This window comes from Sitophilus oryzae, unplaced genomic scaffold (assembly GCF_002938485.1).
Source record: "Sitophilus oryzae breed Bouriz unplaced genomic scaffold, Soryzae_2.0 scaffold_1516_pilon_pilon, whole genome shotgun sequence".
Classification (NCBI taxonomy): Eukaryota; Metazoa; Arthropoda; class Insecta; order Coleoptera; family Curculionidae; genus Sitophilus; species Sitophilus oryzae.
The window spans coordinates 306,685-327,996 of NW_022146188.1; the positions used below are offsets into that span (position 1 = coordinate 306,685).

The following is a 21,312-nucleotide window of genomic DNA, read 5'->3' on the forward strand; positions in this document are numbered from 1 at the left end:
GACACTTTCAACAAAACCCTGACAGATATCAGAGACGATACAGGTTTTTCCTCTCTTTTTCCCTGGAATACTTTTAATTTATTATTCTTTGTTTATCTAGATTTCTCAGAGCACTATGAACGAACTCAGCTTGTATGTTTGAAATAATCGTCCAGTTGGCTTCAAAATGATGATCGATGACATTTCCTATATAATTTTACTTTCAAAATTATGATATATATCGTCATTTCTAAGCCATCTATGACGCCATTTTTTTCAGTTTTGTTATAATTAATTTTGTCTCTTGATCTACTTGTAACATTATTTTTTAATTTTATTAATTTATTGTGGTGAAATTAATTTCTGTTGTATATTTGATATTGATATTAAACATATTTTTAAAAAATGGTGTATTTTTTGTGTTTTTATCTATGTCATAATTAAAAATAAATGAAGAATTAAAATTTTTTATTTTTTTAAATTTCCCGCCATGCGTGAAAATCTAGTCCGTAGTTCCTACAAGCGATATTGGGGGCGCTAGTAGCAGTAGACTTGTCAACAGTGTCAAATTTAAACGTCAATTTCACTTTCCAATATTTAGCAAGGCGCTCGCACTTCTCCTTGTGTATGTGTTTTGTGGTTTGAAGTGTCAATCAGTGTCGCTGTCGACACGACGCAGTTCTGAGAACGGGACTTTAAGCGAATGGGACCACGGGGGTGTCACTCAGGGGGGTGACAGTAAACCGGAAAATTGGAAACAGTTGTGGCGCGGTTCTACCCAGGCAGAAAGCATGGCCTTCTAGACTGTCCTAGACAAAAATCTGAATATTTCTATATGATTTCTGTCAATTTCTGCTACGGAACATTTTTATGCACGTCGGCGTCCTGTTCTTTTGTCTTTTGTCTGTGTGTCAGCGTCAGCTCCCGAGGCCTTTGGCAAGGTCGGGCGCCATTTTAATTTTTGCCGTTTAGATTTGATTGGAAGTTTGTTTCTGATATTTCGACTGAAATTTATAAGTACAAAGATGTTTTTTGATATAAAGTTCCTTACTTGTTCCTTAATAAAGTATATATGATATTAATTACATGAAGAAAATGATGAAATCGACGTTTCTGCGTGTAGTAGGTATGGGCCATATTATATGTAAAAATAGGTAATATATTAACTGTTTTTATATTTTTTTAGCCCAAGAAAGAAGGTCTTTAAACCCAAGGATCTTGGGATATTCTTTGCAAAGGATTTTTCCGTATCTCTACTTTAAAGACTGATCGGTGATTTTGAGAAATTGAAAGCAAGTTATACAAGGTAAATTATGATTATTGAACTATTATTAGCCTACATTAATTTTCTACAAGATGAACAGAAATGCGTAATTACATATCACATAGGTACCTATTATGTATTTTCATAGCAATAATGCTATAAATCTATGTATGTAGATTATTTTTAAATACAAATGAGGTATTAGATGTATATGTATTATATTTTTTATTCATTTTATTTACATTCAAGTCCTGTTTGATTTAATTCACAAAAGTCTTATGTACCTATATTTATATTTTTTACATATTTTTTTTGATTCCAGGTTTTGTGTGGGTTCCGGTTGCCTTTTTCCTGCTTCCAGTTATTTAGTTTTATGTCCGTGAAGCTGTGAAAACATTTATTTATCTTCAAGTTTCTGTAAGTCAATGCACTGTTACTTTACTAATTCGCTTTAACACAGCATCTCTGATATTATTTAAATATTTGATATTGATACAGTAGTTTATTGGATTATAGCTCTTTAATTGTGTTGATTTGCATATTTACATTGTTCTAAATTCCAAATAAATATTTTTGAGTAATTTTGTTGTATTATTTACTACTAGAAAGAGTAAAAAGTATATTAACCCTCATTTAAACCTCCTGAACAGCCCGCCATTAAAAACCGGAAACGGAAATAAATTTCATAAAATTGAAATTGTCATGTCTATGTCATGTCAAATGTCCCAGCCGCCATATCTGAAAATTAGTTACCCAGGCAGCCACGCTGTTTCCATAATTTAACATTGACTTGACACTTCTTCTTGTATTTATTATTTTATGGTGTCACTTGTATGGGAAAACAGGCATCAGTCAAATTTAAACATGCCAGGACCAACGACAAAGAAAGCAACATCTGCCAGGCATTGGCTTTCTTTGTCACTCACATTGCTTAAATCATGATACCGCGGCCATTTTGTCAACAAAGAAGCTGGCCGGGCTGTCCTGGCAAGTGATATAAAACAATTTTGCTTTTTTACAATATTAAATTACCATTTGGATGTATTTAATGCGATTATTCAGTTAACTGGTAAGTCAGAAATTACACACAAATACTTTATTCGTAAATACAACTAAGATGTAAACGTAGTTTTGTATTTTTAGATTTCAACTTTTGCAAAGACCCGCCGATAGAACTTGCCTGGCAGCGTACCTGTTTAACTAAACGTATTATTTCCTGATAATAATATCAAAACACGTAAGTACCTCTATAATTTATGATGACAAATGATTTTGATTATGTTTTATGTTATTTAAATACTTTCTAACCTCAAATAATAGTAAGATCCTTGTTTATATCGCACAGCCCGTTCAAAACTGTATTGTCTTCAAAAAATGTTTACAAAACAAACAATTATTACAAAAACAATGTCCTTTTAATCTGATTTATACCTCAGAAGGATGCCAGTAAAATTTTATTAAATCAACATTATATTATTTGGCCATTAATATCCAAAAAGGAGCATATTGCCTTAACTTAAATTTTCTTTTACTTCTCTTGACAATGTTCTCTATATTCTCTATTTTGAGTTAGTAAACTTTTGAACGGGATGTGCGATATATAAAATACATAATATATCCAAGGGTATGATCTGATAAAAGTATTTTTTGATGATTTTTGGTTGTTTATGCACGTTGCTTGGTTTATGTTTTATCCAGCTTATATTTATTTAGTATAACAGTTTTTTGCCTTTGGAATGGCATGCATTGAGGCTAGATAGTGTTTCATTAGATCATTAAAAGGAATTTAGAGTAGCATATATATTTTTGTCATATTAGTGTGTTATCATGATACAGGTAGTTGTATCATAGTGCCTTATGCATGTTATTTTACCTATTATATACTTATGTAATGTATTATCAGTAAATAGATGATAACATACTACTAAAATGTCTTTTAATAGTATGTTTATCTTTCAATTCACTAGTTATTTGCAAAATGTATTTTGAACTAATTTAAGTCATTAATTGATCATCTTTCTTTTTCAGGTTCTGGGATATTCTTTTCATTGTTAAAAAAATATATATATTTCAATATTATTGTAATATAAATCGCAGCTCTAAAAAATAAATGATATTGTTTACTAATGTGTAATTTATTTACTATGAATTTTCTCTGAAAATAATAAGTCTTTAATAATATCATTGATTTGCTGTGTAAAGTTAATAGACATATTTTTAATACATTAAATTATATTAAAGTAATAAAAATATGTTTATTAACTTTAAACAGTAAGTCAGTGATACTTATAAAAGTATTTTTTAAAAAATTTCCCCTCTTTTAAGCCCCGCCCCTCCAATTCCCCTCAATTTAGCTAGTACTGCCAGGCGACACCAGGTAGCGTCTGTTTCCATTTTTTAACATGAAGTTAGCATTTCTTTAATGTACCTATTCTCTGAATGGGACTTTAATTGAATTTTGTACAAATCCGATTGGTTCTTTTGTCGTGTCGCTGGCGACAGTCGCAGTTCTGAGAACGGGGCTTAATGGTGTGGATCCGGTGGCTGACCTTGAAACGAGTTTTTGCTGCATATAGTCACAGACACTACGCATGCGCACATCTTCGATGTTGCCAGATTGCGAGTTATTTTGAAATTATTTTCAGTAGAAAATAAATATATGCTTTTCAGTGTTTTTTTGGCAATATATACCGTATGATCGAAAAAACGGCGTCTAGTTGGCGGGGAAATGACGATTGAGATGATTTCTAAGTGATTTCCCATATAAAATGAGAGCGATCTTCATTTCATAGTCACCGCTGACGCTATTTTTTTTTTCAATCATAGTACGCGGTATATTATTTATATTATTATTTTAATATTTCGCACAAGACGTGAACGCTTATTATGTATTTTCATAGTCAATAAAATTAAATAGATATAAAACTCTAGATTCCTATCTAGATTATTATGCTACCTTTAAAAAGTGCTTTATTAAAAATTCGGGAAATTAAAAGGAATGTGTCCAAGTTTTTTCTTTTTTTTTAATTTTTAAATGCTGTAGCTCTATGTCATGTTCATAATAGTTTTTTTAACATTCCATCAAAACTACGGAGGCCTTAAAAGGCCTTTAAGCCTCCGTAATTAAAATTGTAGGATCAGCTTCAGCAACATTAACAGTTATACCTTGTTTAATTCTGCTTATACATATACCTATTGCATTAATTTTTCTGCTACATTAAGATTTCTCTATTCTTACACCTAATTTATGTGATTTTCTTAGCATATATGATTTATAAACCATATTTTTCCGAATGGAAGGATGGAATAGGGTATGTAAAATTAAGATATTTTAACATTTATTTTCCAGACCAAGCATAATATAGTATTAAGATTAAGACATAACAAATAGTATAAGAAAGATCTTAGTATAAATCACAAACTAAGTCTTAATTTGGTCTTGTATAAACACAGGTATAAAACTAATAAGATCAAAACTCAACCTTCACCATATTGTCAAGATTTGGCATTATAGGAAACAAGAAATTACAGTAAATTAAGAAAAGAATATCAAAGTACACGATATTAAATACTGTAATGTATTCTACGATACAAACCATCTCCCTTCTAAAGAAGAAAAGATAAAACATAAAGCTTATTTTAATCTTATCAACACACACTCTTCGATAAAATATATGTCTAAAATTGCTATTAATCCACTAACTTGATATTTTTAAGAAATTAAGATACAAACATTAATTATAATCAAAGTATATTATATTAGTAACATTATAGGTAAAATGTTACCTCTATCTCAGATTGACGTATATTGTTCTATAATAAGACTCGTCATGGTAATACTTCAAAACATCAATATATAATCAAAACTATTGTTGCCTGTAAATAACTAGAAATTAAATAACTTGAAAGAAATAAAATTATAATTCTAAGTTTAAAACCATTAAGAAAAAATTCGTAAATGATAAATTTTAATTCTAATGTAAATATATAAATAAATGTTATTATTATTACAATTTTATATATTCATAATACTTTCATTTCACAATCTTCATTATCCTTCTTACCTTAATTTTGGATATCAAGAGAAATCTGAAATTGTAAAATTAATTATAGAATTTGTATTATTATTGATATCGAAAAAAAATTCAACTGCAAATAATACGAAAATAAACTGCAATTTGGCAACATCGACGATGTGCGCTTGCGTAGTATCAATGATCAAATGCAGCAAATATGGGCTTCAAGGTCAGCCACCGGATCCACACAATTGTTAAACTACACGTAGTAATTAATAAATTACATTTACTACATGTCACAAGTAGTTTTTAAATGTCGAGTAGTAAATATGTAGTTTATGTAACTAATGTAGTTTTTTAAAATAACAGAACAGTAAAAACATAACCAAAAACTTTGTTGATCAATTTATGAAATAAAAAATCTATATTTTGTGAATTTGTTCCTTATTATGTAATATTTTTGATACTTAGTAGTTAAAAATTAGAATTTATAGTTTATTTTGTGTTTAATAGTTACTTTGTATTTCATAGAAAATACACCTTTATTGAAAAAAAAAATATATTTTTTTTCTGATGTTGTTTAACTTATACAAATATAATACCGTATGATCGAAAAAAAACGGCGTCCAGTTGGCTTGGAAATGACGATCGATGACATTTCCCATATAATTTTACATACAAAATGACAGCGATCTTCATTTCATAGCCATCGTTGTCGCCGTTTTTATTCGATCATACGGTATAACTTCATACTTCAATGGTAAGAATTTGGCTTGATTTTTGTTTAAAATCTAAATTGTTTATGTTTTACTATAATTTTGTAGGTAGTTTTTAATGTAGTTTTTGAAGGTAGTTTCTAAAATTTTAAAACGTAGTTAATACAAGCAACTACGCGTAGTTTTTGGCGTAGTTTTTTTGCTTCATAACTACTTAACAACCCTGATCCACACCTTTACCCATCCTTTACCTGTGCCTTTACCTATCTTGTTGTAGGGATGTGCCACATCATTATAGTGCTAGTTCATAAGAACTATTTTATATTTTGCTTCGAGAAAAGTTTTCGATGCCACAGATCTTATTATTATGGTCAAGGGGCCGGGTATGTAAAAAACCCTTAAAAAACCCGTCAGCTTGGGGCTCGGGATAAGGCGCTGTTACCAGAGGCTGTTACTTTCAAAATTGTAGATTGCTGCATTGCCAGAGTGACCGTTAGTTTAAAAATAAAACAATCGACTTTTGTCAGGTAACATAAATATATAAAATACGTATATAAATTTGATATCCAAAAGGAGCATTCGATATGAATTATAGATCTAAACCAAAGATATAGTCTGTGAAACGAATAACTTTGAATCTGACAGTTCCCGCGGCCTTTCTAGTGTTAATTTTATTAGGTTAGCAACTTGCGGCCCTGCTGACGCAATGCCGTCTCTAATAGAACAGCCTCGGAACGAGATTTATGACGTCACGCTAACATAATTATTCCTTATATTTGACTATGGCTGAAATCGTACTCCATAGTCAATGTAGATAGTTTTAGTGTTAAGAATAATAATTTTAAAAAATATGTGGTCATCTTTTGACAAGTTTATATTAATTGCCAATTAATTATATTAATTGTCAAGTTTATATTAATTGCAGTAAACATTATGTGGTTTGTGCTGTGAATATTTTATATGCAATTTTTTGGATTATATTCGACACTTTTTTTTTATATGACACAACACTGATGAAGGCTATAATGTTAGCCGAAACGTTTTTTTTAAACCAAAAAAAATAATGGAAAACGAAATGAAAACTTAATCAGCGTTTTTCCTGAACCTAAATCCCAAGAAAATCAAGAATTTTAGAATAATTTTACATTATAAAATGACAGCGATCTTTATTTCATAGCCATCGCTGACGCATTTTTTTCTATGATATTGTATTATTTGCAAATATAATTTTTCGAACATTGATACTAAAATATATATACATATAAATTTTGTGAATGCAAATAATAATACATCACTATTAGTATTATTATTAGTTTATTGAATGTTTTTTGTTAAATTAGATCGATTTTCAAACCCCAAAATTTAAAATATATTTTACATTTTACCCATTATCTTATGTACCTATTCATTATTTGTATATTGTAAAACATTTGCTGCATTTGTATGGTTCATAGTTTATTTGCCAAAGTGTTTATTACTATAAATAGGTATATATTATATTTATTAACTGTATATTATGTATATTTCATGTAAACTATATCATTTTTAAAATACAAACCAAAAATACGAGGAATAATTATTTTTTTATTAATTATGTATTCTACAACATATTTATTAATCCGTATCTAATTAGCGTGACGTCATAAATCTCTCTCCGAGCCTGTTCTATTAGAGACTGCATTTGTCTGATATTTAGAAATGTCAAAAGCTGATGACATTTTACTTTTGACAATTATGCCATTTCGTGTTGATTTTTGCAAGAAGAGGAAGAACTGTCACTTGTTTTATTATTTTCCTTTTCTATTTCACGAAAGTAAAAAGAGTTACCTATCTGATTCGTTCAGGCACTCAATTTAAAGGATACTTAAAGAATATCTGTAACTTTTTTGATAGAGGGATTTTATATTTGCCATGTTGGTAAAAAATAACGGTCAAAATTCAAAGTTATTCATTTTATAGACTATATAAACTGTAAATTATTAAAAACAAATCTTGGATCTAGAATATAGATCAATTAAAATGCCTCCAGAACACAGAGAAGTGGATTTGGAACTTGAAGAACAGTTTATTTTAAGGCTTCCTATAGTAAAAATTTGACACTTATAAGTTTTATATATTAAATGTTTATACTCTTATAGAATGAAGCTGGAAACATTAAAAAAATATTGAATACAAAACCCGAGAAGATAAAACGTATATTAAAAATTGATCTAGATGTTGCAAAATGTATCGGAACTGTTTATATAGGTAAAAAGAAATTATCTGCTTATCTGAGAACATTTCCCACAATTATAGAGTCTTATAAAACGAATATTTTAAATGACAAAACAAATACTTATAAAACCGCAGATATTTGTCATATAGTCGAATGTTATGAGTACCCTTTGGATTGTTTTAATAAAGATTTATTCCATGGATATACACCTCCATTAAAAAATGTAAAAAAACGAAGGTTTAGAAAAACTTTAGTTAATCCAGAATTGATTGAAGAGAATGAGTCAATATCAAAAGAATTATATTTCTTACTAAAAACTGATGTAGAAGCTGTAAGTTTTATATAATGGAACAACATATTTGACATACAGAGAAAACAGTATAAATTTACACAATTAAACCAGTTATTTGTAATAAATATTTCTCCAATGCGATATAAAATATATTGAACAGGTAAAATATTTTTCTTAGGTATCTACAAAATATGAAATCATTTATGAAGATAGTAAATATGGAACATTCGCAAGTAATTTTTTTACAGATATGCAGTTCTCTTTAAAAACTGTCTGTTTTTGTAATATTTCAGATGAAACTCTTTTTGGTCAAACTACATCTAGTGATAGCGACATTGAAGTTGATATATAACATTGTAATCTGTATAATTCATTGATAACATAAAGGTCTAAATTTATGTTAATAACATGTTTATTTTTAATAAGCTTTAAAATTGTTGTTTGAACAAACTTAAATTAACATATTTATTATTGTAAAAAAGTTCCTCTGTATTAAATAATTAGAAAACACATAAAAAATACTACTTATTTTTTTTCTTTTTCTTCGATGGCACTGGCGTATTCTCGGAAAGTCTTCTTTTATTTACTATACTCTCTTTGGGACCAACAGTATATTGGGTATCACCTTGCGTTGGTGTGGTGTCATTTTGTTGATGATTGTTTAAAGATTTATTTTTTATGTGTTTTTTCTTTACCTCCAATTTACTTTTCTTCTCATCTTGATCGAGCGTGTTAATTTCTGCAATGTTTAAATTAACTTTATCCAGTCCATTTAACAAATGTTCCGTTCTATCATCTGCGAGTTTTACTGCTTTATTTTTATCCTTTTTTCCTTTCTTTTTGTTATTACCATTTTCTCTTGTTTCAGTCGACTCTATTTCATTTACAGATTTCGAAACTTTAGTAATATTATTTTTCATTTGAACAATATTAGATATACCTAACGACCGGCACAGTTTACTGAAAGCTGATTTCGCGTCTGTCGAAAGACTTTTGTGGCTCCTATATTCTCTGACATAATTTCCAAGGTCAGTCCAATTTATATTTATTTTGACTGAACTATTTTTAAGTATCGTTAAAAAGTTAAACAGTAAACAAATAAATCTATCTTTAATATCTTTTCGATCAGGTTCCTCTGATAGGCTATTCAGAAAAGCTACAAGTTTAATACAAAATTCATTTTCATTAGCGGACATTATATCTTGCACGTTATCCAAGTTCTGACTTAGAAACCTTTGATTTGAATAGAACATAATGAGCAATTCCAGCACTTGACTTTTTTTAAATTGTTTAATATTTTCGTCAAACAAAAAATTCAGTAAGTTTCTAGCTAATTCAATATTACCATTCCAAGATAATCGTATCAAGGTTTTAAATAAAATGTATGGAATATGGCATTCTCTCTTGTTGAAATAATTATGAATTTCTTCACATAGTACTTTAGAAATGTTACTATACAAATGTTTTTTAACTTTTTTAGGTGTGTCATCACTGTTTATCAAAATATCTGAACATTTGATAACGAAAACGCAACAATCCGCAATCTGTTGCTCCATATCTTGTATTAAATTATTATTTTTCGTTCCCTTATCCAGGAGACTTTTCAATAACTCCACTAAATTTTCATCGTTAACGTCATTAGTGTTTGAGAATTTCTTCAAATTCACCAGTTTCTTTAAAAGACCTTTTAATCGATTGTTCAAAGGTTTTTGATGATGATCTCTAATACTAAACTCTAGTGATTTTAAAAGAGGTAGCATAATCTCTAAGGTTAGGTACATCGAAGGTACTGAATCCAAATATATCTCGATTAAGTCCAGAACTCGAACACGGAAATGAGTTAGGACCTCTTGATCCTTACTTTGTTTCTTCATTTTTCCGATATTAGGTTTATATTGCCTAAACACTTCACCAAGAGCTTTATCAAGAGTTTCGCCTTCTGTTTCACTTAACTTATCCAAATCGATGCTTTCGTCATCAGAAGGTACTCCTCCGACAAATAGAGCTTGATGTAACGCCATCTTAAGTTTATCTGACACTGTTTCATCGTCGAGAGAAGAATCGAGCATTGATTCTCCCTCTGAATCAGAACCTGAGCCATCATCGGTTTTCGATTCGTCGCTATCATTATCCGACAGGTCCCTAGTGTCTTGATTCTTTGAAAGAGGGTTTTCACTTTCTGGGTCCAAAACGCTCAGAACTTGGTGTATAGTCGTTGGAGTCATATATTCACATAGATGTGGGTAAACAGAATTAATAACCGTTCTTAACAAATGTGAATTGTGCGACAAAAGACTTAAAAAGAGATCGGTCACAACTTCAATCCAAAGGGGGTCATCACCATTTTCCACTGCAAAACTCTCTTCGGATTTCTTGGAATTTCGACGATCAGATTTTTCTTTTTTAGTTCTTTCGTAGCAATTAAATAATTCGGTTAAAGAATCTTCAGCCAGTTTAACGTCATTAAATAGTTGTAAACTCATATGCAAGAAAAGTGTTAGGAAAACCGACTTTATTCCTGTTTTTTTCTTGTTCTTTTCAATTTTTACGACAATATTAAACGTTTTTTGCCATAAGTTATATATTTCGGTTGTTAAAGGCATTCTTAATATATTTTCGTAATTTTCGGGTGTTAATTTAGAAGAAAGATAGTGTACTAATTGGGACAACACAAACTGAACTTCTTCCAGTTTGGATAGTCGTAAATCCAACGCTCCAAAAAAAGCAGTCTTGATCGAATCTGAAAAAATACATAATATATTTTAACTGTAAAGATACCGTATGATCGAGAAAAAAAAAACGGCGCCCCGTTAGCTTGGAAATTAACATTGATGATATTTCCCTTAATTTTACATATAAAATGCCGACTCGAAGCAGCAATAACTTGGCCGTTGACGTTTGTTAATAATAAAAATTTGATGTAGAACATTCAATTTTAAAATGCAAATATTCAAAGCAATCAAATTTGCATTAAAAAAAAACAGAGAAATACGAAAAAAAGTTGAAACCACACACGTTTATTGAGACATTATAGCCTAATTTAAAGTCCATCTACCTACGGCCAAATTATGTTTTTTGAATACCTCATTTAAATTTAAAAGGAACCAATAAAATGCGCTGTTGCCAATTTTAACATTTTGCAGTTCTATTAAGCCTCGTCTACTCAAGGTTTTACCTGTTCAGTCAAAATGTTTAAATAAAACCTCGTGTGTGTACGAAAAAAAAACAGATGTTTTACTTGAATTGAATTAAAAAAGAAGACTGTCTAGAGAACTGACTAGATCATTTAGTTTTACAACACATTTTACACACAACTGTTGTTTTGCATACACTGAAAAAAAGTAAATTTACAAAAATAATATGAATATATTATAGTATCATCAACAAGTGACTTTTGAAAAATTAGTATTTTTGCATGGTTTCACAAAATTTTTTTGATATCCTTGTTTATACTAGTGAGATTTTTATCATTATTACTAAATTCCATGTGTTTTATTAAATTCCATGTATGATGTAGGGGGACACAATAGGCTTGGTGCATTTCAGTTGATTTCAACAAATTCCGACCGCAGCGCTTCAACGGCAGAAATCAGAAATTATCAGTATGTATTTCACGCCGCCGTCATATTGATCGCATTAAAATAATATTGAAATCGTGGTTTTTTCATTATATTTAAGTATTTAAGTTTTTGTTAGTGCAGTTATTGAGACTATAAAACACTCAGGCACGAGGTTTGTGTGATGTAACGCTGTTTCGGGTAGTAAAAAATAAGTGAAAAAGAATTCGAACCAGGCGTCGTGTTGTGTTGTGACAATTTCAAAAGTTAATAAAATGAGCGTCGTTAGGGCGTTGTTGGGTGCAATAACATTCAATAACTCAACTTTCCCGGATATTCAACTCTCCTGAAACATTTTATAGCTTCATAGTTTCTCACACCGATTTGATCAAAAGCAAAAATGAATTCAAGCAGTTCGACGAAACAAGTGAGTAAACAAAGTGCTCATTACATAATCAAAAAATGAAATAGACATATTATGAGGGGATAAAATATACATAGTTTGCAATATTAATAGTAGGTATACTTTTTTTAATCAACTAGTGATTAAATGTTTTGTGAACATCTTCTAAAATTATAATTATGTACCTTTAAAAAATTTCGTTATAACGGAAATAGCCCCAATTATGACACCACTAGCACAACCGGTGATTAAAACTGCTCGCTACCGTAGTTGGACTCATCTAAAAAGTTTTTTTTTAACTGGAATAATAAATTATAATACAAGTTAGACCTTCTGAAGATATCAAAATATTTACTTTTTTATTTTTATTTTTAGAATTGTCACAAATTATACTTCCTAACACTTTTAGAATAATTAAATAATACATTTTTCGTATGCTCGCTATTTAAACCCATTTATTTGTATATACTAGTTGTTTACGATATTCTCCGATGGTGGCAGCACCGGCGGAGAATGCTCCAAAGATAAAGATCTTTAAGGCCGCGGTGATTACCCTCCCCCCCAACGTTTTCTTTCAACTTAACTAAACACATTTAACACAAGGGTATTTAATAAAACCGTAGGTAAAACTTCCAGTGTGTAAGATAACCTTTAATCAGTCTTCCCTGACAGGTAAAACCAATGACTAAAGAATATAAGGACATATAACGCCCATATACGGGCTGCAGCAGAATTTGTGACTTTAGAGGCCATTCTTTTGATGGCAAACAATGAGTCATTATTTGGTCACCAGCGATAATTTTAGCGATTTTTAATAGTTTGTGTGTAGTAAACTTTGTATAAACTTTATTACAATAGTGATTAGTTGTTCAGCTTTCAAGTGTAAAAGCAGCAGCGATAAGAAAGAGCCAGAAGTTACCTTTCATAGGTAAATAAACATGTCCACTCCAACTTTTTAGCGTTTTCTTATTGAATTCGATAATTATTCTTCAATTTCAATTAACATCTATATGTACTTGATATGTGCTATACGTCGATACAAGTTTTGTATCTTTTGTTAACATTTTAATGCGTTTTTTTCGTAATTAATTAGTATGATACACCATAGGCGTAGTCAAAACAATTATCAAAAAATATAAATATTGCTCAAACAGCTAGGTTAAGAAAAATATGTGCCACGGCACTGTTCGGTGACATCGGCACAATTTGCTCTCAGGTCCTTGGAGTCTTTAGTCTTGCTCTCATTTGTCCTTGGAGTCTTTAGTCATTGGGTAAAACGTTATGTATAAATGGACTTTTAGATAAAATGATATCTTAAGGTGCGTTCACATCGGCTGCGCCGCTCTGCGCCGCGCCGCGCAAATAATTTTTTTTAACGGTAAAGGTGTGGATCCGGTGGCTAACCTTGAAGCCCATATTTGCTGCATTTGATCATCGATACTACGCAAGCAACAAATTGCAGTTTATTTTCGAATTATTTGCAGTTGATTTTTTTTCGATATCAATAATAATACAAATTCTATAATTAATTTTATAATTTCAGATTTATCTTGATATCCAAAATTAAGGTAAGAAAGATAATGAAGATTGTGAAATGAAAGCATTATGAATATATAAAATTGTAATACTACTAACATTTATTTATATATTTTACATTAGAATTAAAAATTATCATTTACGGATTTTTTCTTAATGGTTTTAAACTTATTAGAATTATTTTATTTCTTTCAAGTTATTTAATTTCTATTTATTTTCAGGCAACAATAGTTTTGATTATATGTATTGATGTATTGAAGAACTACCATGACAAGTCTTATAGAACAATACACGTCAATGGGAGATAGAGGTAACATTTTACCTATAATGTTACTAATATAATATACTTTGATTATAATGTTTGTATCATAATTTCTTAAAAATATCAAGTTAGTGGATTAATAGCAATTTTAGACATATATTTTATCGAAGAGTGTGTTGATAAGACTAAAATAAGCTTTATGTTTTATCTTTTTCTCTTTAGAAGGGAGATGATTTGTGTCGTAGAATACATTACAGTATTTAATATCGTGTACTTTGATATTCTTTTCTTAATTTACTGCAATTTCTTGTTTCCTATAATACCAAATCTTGACAATATGGTGAAGGTTGAGTTTTGATCTTATTAGTTTTATACCTGTGTTTATACAAGACCAAATTAAGACTTAGTTACTTTGTGATTTATATTAAGATCTTTCTTATAATACTTGTTATGTCTTAATCTTAATACTATATTATGGTTTGTCTGGAAAATTAATGTTAAAATATCTTAATTTTGCATATCCTATTCCATCCTTCCATTAGGAAAAATATGGTTTATAAATCATATATGCTAAGAAAATCACATAAATTAGGTGTAAGAATAGAGAAATCTTAAGGTAGCAGAAAAATTAATGCATATATATATATATATATATATATATATATATATATATATATATAAGCAGAATTAAACAAGGTAACTGTTAATGTTGCTGAAGCTGATTCTACAATATTAATTACGGAGGCTAAAAGGCCTTTAAAGGCCTCCGTAGTTTTGATGGAATGTTAAAAAAACTATTATGAACATGACATGGAGCTACAGCATTTAAAAATTTAAAAAAAAAGAAAAAACTTGAACACATCCCTTTTAATTTCCCGAATTTTTAATAAAGCCCTTTTTAAACATAGCATAATAATCTAGAGCAATTAGATTAATTATAGGAATCTAGAGTTTTATTTCTATTTAATTTTATTAACTATGAAAATATATAATAAGCGTTCATGTGTTGTGCGAAATATTAAAATAATATAAATATACCGCGTACTATGATTGAAAAAAAATAGCGTCAGCGATGACTATGAAATGAAGATCGCTGTCATTTTATATGGCAAATGTCCTCAATCGTCATTTCCCAGCCAACTGGACGCCGTTTTTTCAATCTTATGGTATATATTGACAAAAACACTGAAATACACATATTTGTTTTCTACTGAAAATAATTCTAAAATAACTTGCAAACTGGCGACATCGAAGATGTGCGCATGCGTAGTGTCTGTGACTATATGCAGCAAAAACTCGTTTCAAGGTCAGCCACCGGATCCACACCATTAAAGGTGCGTATTCATTATCCGAATGAACGAACGAACGAACGAACGAATGTTCGCTAGTGGTATGGACGGGGACCGCACGAGAAGACCGGAGGCATTTGTTGGCGAACGCCTTTGATGTACCGACTCGAAACGGATGGTCGAGCGAACGAACGAACGAACGGCCGCGTTCGGTCCCCGTCTAAATATACCGCACTTTCATTCGTTCGTTCGGATAATGAATACGCACCTTAAGGTAATAATACGTACCTTAAGCGGCGCGCAGACCAGAGCGGAAGCGGGCGCGGTAGCGGTGCGGTCACAATGCGATCATGAACATCCGCACACCAATGCGGTCAGTGTCAGTACCGTTTAGAGAAGATTGTTACAAATTTTCATTTTTTATAATAATGAACATTGAACAAACATCTTTTTTTCCAAAGTCACAGAAGTATTAATTTTTACGACGTGATTGACAATATAAAAACGCAATTTTAACGCCTAGGCGTAAAAGTAAAGCATTTTTACGCGTCAAACGTATAACGTCGCCACGAAAAGTATCATTTTGACTCTTAATAAAACAATATACTATTACTCTTGGCTTTATTAGATAAATCATATAAAATTGGTTGCACACACACTTTTTCAATATTTTTTTCTGTATTACACATGATAACTAGGGTGATTCTACTTGTTAAATATCGTGCGAACTGGCGGGCAAATGGTGCATGCAGCGTTCTAATCTGCTATACCGCCGTCCGCAAAGTTCCACGCGGTAGTTCGCTGCAAGAAAAGGCGGGAGCGTTCGCCAGATCGGGGTAGTGTGCTCTCTTCAATTTAGTTACATGTACCAATACTCTCCGCAACGCCACCGCATCCGCCACCGCGCCCACCACCGCTCTGGTTTGCGCGCTGCTTTACCTTTTTAACATATACTTTTGTGCGCGCTAAAAAAGTACTTCAAAAGTACACGTTAAAAAAATGTTTTGCGCGGCGCGGCGCAGCCGGTGTGAACGCACCTTTAAGCATAAATGATAAATACTAACCTGCTAATTCTCGTCCTACATTGCTATCCGTTTCTCTAAAAAACGCCAATTCCATCAAAAATATAAGCTGTTCAACTTTCCATTGATTTTCTGATTTCATACCAGGTAAATTTAATAACTTAATCAAAAGATGAACACTGTACAACCTATCATTGTTAACCCATCTCTCGCTATCATTTTCAGAATCAATTTTTTCAGAACCTTTTATTATATTCTTATATAATAATGCTAAACTTTTTATTCCCTCTGAATCCATAGTAAAAATAATCTGTTGGATCAGCTTACTTTTGGTAATTTTCTCAAAAACAAATGTTCCCGGATTAAATAAAAGTTTTCGGATCAACAAAACTTTTACGTTGAAGCTAATTTCTTCAATTTTCATTAAATTTACTACAGCATCGAATAAGTGATGGACTAACTGAACATATTCTGGATCTTTTTGTTTCTGATTCAGAGTTCTAAAGTAACCGAGCAGTTGAATAATAAAATTATTTGTAAAAAAATTTGGTATATGAATGAAATATTTTTTATCTTTATCCTTCAGGTCTAAAAATGCATTTGTTAATATTCTTATAAATATCATTAATCTATTTCGGTTAGGTGTTTTTAAGTGGTTATCTAAAGCTTCAAAGAAACTATGAATAAGTTTGGTATCAATCTCCTTCAAAACTAAATCATATATTGGATGTTTAATATAAGATATTCTTGGTATTGCCTAAAATAATTAATGTTTTTTTTGTACCAAATCAAATCTAAAATAGAAGCTTAACTTACCATCAATATATCTGATATGTGTGGCAAATTTTCTATACATATAGATAATTGTTTCTTTTTGAAAAACTTATTGTTGAATTGAAGCGGATATTTATTTTTCAAATATAATAATAAATATAATGAGTCCAGTGTTTGTTCATTCCATGGTTTGGAGACCTCTGGTTCTATATAATTTAAAACTAAATCGTCAAGCTGATTGTTTGGAATCTGAAATATTTAAGCATTGTTTATACCAAAGCCATGTTTAAATAAAGTAATAAAATAATAAAGTACATGTTAAGTCCTTATGACTTACTTCATTCAATAGCTCGGTAATAAAACTGAATCCAAGTAGTAGCAAATAGTTTCTTTCTTTGGAAGATTTAATTAAAACATTTAATATGTTATTTTTTAGTTCTTCAGAGCATTTACTCCACAATTTAGCTCTGATTACTGCTCCACAAAAAAGAATTTTTCCTGTACAAATGTCAGCATTTTCCTAAGAATAAAATCAAATAATACACAGTTACACAAAAAATGATATTTCATACACCATCACTATTTTTAGCAGACCTATGTAGTTCACTTTCGACAATATTTAATAATTCAGCAATATCAAAATCAATATCCAGCTTAAATAATGTAGCTAAAGTACAATAATAACCTTGTTTACTGTTGAAAGATGATGCTCCTAATCCCCGAATAAATCTTTTAAGGGCATATTTAAGTTCATTTGAGTTCTAAAACAATATGTATCAACAAAAATTCAAAACCATAAGGATTCCTGTGCTATTTTTACCTTTTCCTTTTCATAATTATCTGAAATGTATAGAATAAGATTATTTGCACTCTTTAACCTTACGCTTTCTTGTTGATGTCCCAACTTTGAAAAATTATCAAGAATTGATCGTTTTATTTTAAAATTTTCTTCGTGATTTTGATTATTTTCAGTAATATCCATGTTCTTCATTTTTCTTCATCAATAATAAAAAATTTTAGTGTACTTAGTGCTGTATGTTCTAACTGGTTCTAACACAAAACAGAAAACACATACACAAGGTTTGGTTTGGTTTGGTTCTAACCAGGTGGATGACACTTCTTATGGGAGAACTGGAAATGGTTGAAAACTTGACTACAAGCGATTTTCTAGGAATCTTCCTTACCGATAAATTATTGACAAGAGTGACAGATAAAACCTTGACATTCTTTCAGTATAACTGTTCATCTCTTTTTCTTTCTAAAGTGTGCGTTGAAAGGAGACAAAAACAATTTTGGTGACCCATAATTTGTTATTCGAACACCACTTTTCTCCTTCTCGGGTCGTTGAGTTGACTTGTCGCCATTTTATTTCTTTTGTTTACACGCTGCAGTTTGCTTTGTAAATTGAATACATAAATTATTTAGGCAAATATAGGTTTTTGATAAAACTCCTTGGACTAACGTGTAGGTAAGTGTTGATAAATAAGTTTTTTTTCATCTTAACATGCTCATTGTCATTCTCCTGATTTAGGTGACAGAAAAGGATCATCAAATGAAATTGAATTTTATATTTTTTCATCCCAGGACCGATAATAAAATATATATTTTATGGATACCTTCCTAAATATCAACGAGATGAGCCATCGGAAGAAAGGGACCATAGTACAAAACAGAAAGGTGATCTTTTTTCTTTCCACTTAGGATATTGAAATTATTATATACTGTAGTCGTGTTTGGCATTATGCTCTTAGAAATATAGGTAAACAAAGAAGAACAGATATAAAGCATCCCAGAGGAAAAGAGAGGCAATACCTGTACTCTCTCTCTGATATTTGTGAAAGTTACGGCAAAGTATTGTTGTAAATGTCATCTTTTTAATCGACCTGAAAACTTCGAGCAAAAAGATGACACTTTCAACAAAACCCTGACAGATATCAGAGACGATACAGGTTTTTCCTCTCTTTTTCCCTGGAATACTTTTAATTTATTATTCTTTGTTTATCTAGATTTCTCAGAGCACTATGAACGAACTCAGCTTGTATGTTTGAAATAATCGTCCAGTTGGCTTCAAAATGATGATCGATGACATTTCCTATATAATTTTACTTTCAAAATTATGATATATATCGTCATTTCTAAGCCATCTATGACGCCATTTTTTTCAGTTTTGTTATAATTAATTTTGTCTCTTGATCTACTTGTAACATTATTTTTTAATTTTATTAATTTATTGTGGTGAAATTAATTTCTGTTGTATATTTGATATTGATATTAAACATATTTTTAAAAAATGGTGTATTTTTTGTGTTTTTATCTATGTCATAATTAAAAATAAATGAAGAATTAAATTTTTTTATTTTTTTAAACTTCCCGCCATGCGTGACAATCTAGTCCGTAGTTCCTACAAGCGATATTGGGGGCGCTAGTAGCAGTAGACTTGTCAACAGTGTCAAATTTAAACGTCAATTTCACTTTCCAATATTTAGCAAGGCGCTCGCACTTCTCCTTGTGTATGTGTTTTGTGGTTCTAACGTTCTAACCTGGTTCTAACCATGTTCTAACCCTAAAACAAAAGTAGGGTTAGATTTTTATTAGTGGCTAAAGATTATTTTTATGGATTAACCATATTGACATCTTATCTATGGCTGTAAGGGATGGGCGCGTAAAAAACTCAAAAAACTTCTATGGAAGATATGATCGAAAAAAAAAGGAATCAGCGATCTTGGTCAGCGATGGCTATGGAATAGAAGATCGCCGATGATCGCTGATCGCTGTCATCTATGGCTGTCATTTTATATGTGAAATTTACTGTCGTCCATTCACGCATTTGTGCAGCTCTGAACTGTTCAGAAACGCAATACTCTCACTCCATTCAATACTGTCCTCCATTCACGCAGTTGTGCACAGAGATAAGTCCATATCTCTGGTTGTGCAGCTCTGAACTCTGAACTGTTCAAGAACGCGATACTCTCACTTCATTCAATTGAGTCATAAAGTTCAGAACTGTTCCCCGCCATATGGAGGCACCAGGCTATCGCGCACAGCTTCTTTCAGAACCGTTCTGAATAGACCAGGACGTAAAACTCTGGAACCTGAAATTTGCGAATGGAGGACAGCAAATTGAGTCATAAAGTTCAGAACTGTTTCGCGCCATATGGAGGCACTAGGCTATCGCGCACAGCTGCTTTCATAACTGTTCTGTTTTTGTTCTGTGTTTTTTTTGTTTCAGTTTTGAAAGTTATAAATGTATTTCTTTCAAACGTCACAAAAGTATTAATTGTCAACGCCTAGGCATAAAAGTAAAGTGCTTTACTTGTGCTACGCTTATGCAGAAAAGTACGAAAATATATTATTAAATTGACATAATTTAGTGTGTCAGTCCAAACCAAACCAAACTTCATCATAACTTTTTTTTGGGACACTCTGTAGACAACAAAATATTTTTAAGATATGTACCATCATTGTACCATTATAAACCATGCAACATTTGTATAACACTTTTTTTGGTAATGGTGTGGATCCGGTGGCTGACCTTGAAACGAGTTTTTGCTGCATATAGTCACAGACACTACGCATGCGCACATCTTCGATGTTGCCAGATTGCAAGTTATTTTGGAATTATTTTCAGTAGAAAACAAATATGTGCTTTTCAGTGTTTTTTTGTCAATATAATATACCGTATGATCGAAAAAACTTGCGTCCAGTTGCTGGGAAATGACGATTAAGGACATTTCCCATATAATTTTTTTTTTTTATTTATTAACAAGTTAAACACTGACGTTATTTTTTTTCAATCATAGTACGCGGGTATATTATTTATTGTTATTATTTTAATATTTCGCACAACACGTGAACGCTTTATTATGTATTTTCTATAGGTCAATAAAATTAAATAGAATAAAAACTCTAGATTCCTATAATTAATCTAATTGCTCTAGATTATTATGCTACGTTTAAAAAGGGCCTTTATTAAAATTTCGGGAAATT

At 30.7% G+C, this 21,312-nt stretch overlaps 2 protein-coding genes across 4 annotated transcripts; one reads left to right on the plus strand and one right to left on the minus strand.

Annotated features, from left to right (window-relative positions):
* The first annotated feature begins 7,889 nt into the window (after positions 1–7,889).
* LOC115878531 (transcription initiation factor TFIID subunit 7-like) lies at positions 7,890–8,911 on the plus strand. Of its 3 annotated transcripts, none has more exons than XM_030895056.1 (4): positions 7,890–8,060; positions 8,114–8,521; positions 8,661–8,715; positions 8,776–8,911. In XM_030895056.1, the coding sequence occupies exons 1-4, from the start codon at positions 7,995–7,997 to the stop codon at positions 8,832–8,834; spliced, it is 588 nt and encodes a 195-aa protein (XP_030750916.1). In that variant the 5' UTR covers positions 7,890–7,994; the 3' UTR covers positions 8,835–8,911. The 3 variants fall into 3 exon arrangements, with proteins under 3 accessions (XP_030750916.1, XP_030750917.1, XP_030750915.1); XM_030895057.1 differs by having other exon boundaries at positions 8,114–8,222; positions 8,325–8,521; positions 8,661–8,855; XM_030895055.1 differs by having other exon boundaries at positions 8,661–8,855.
* Positions 8,619–18,422, minus strand: LOC115878530 (myb-binding protein 1A). Its single transcript, XM_030895054.1, has 6 exons — positions 18,146–18,422; positions 17,898–18,086; positions 17,663–17,845; positions 17,368–17,574; positions 16,594–17,308; positions 8,619–11,222 (listed from the first exon to the last, which is right to left on the minus strand). Exons 1-6 carry the CDS (start codon positions 18,314–18,316, stop codon positions 9,004–9,006), a joined length of 3,684 nt encoding a protein of 1,227 aa, XP_030750914.1. The 5' UTR covers positions 18,317–18,422; the 3' UTR covers positions 8,619–9,003.
* Between the last annotated feature and the right edge of the window lie 2,890 nt (positions 18,423–21,312).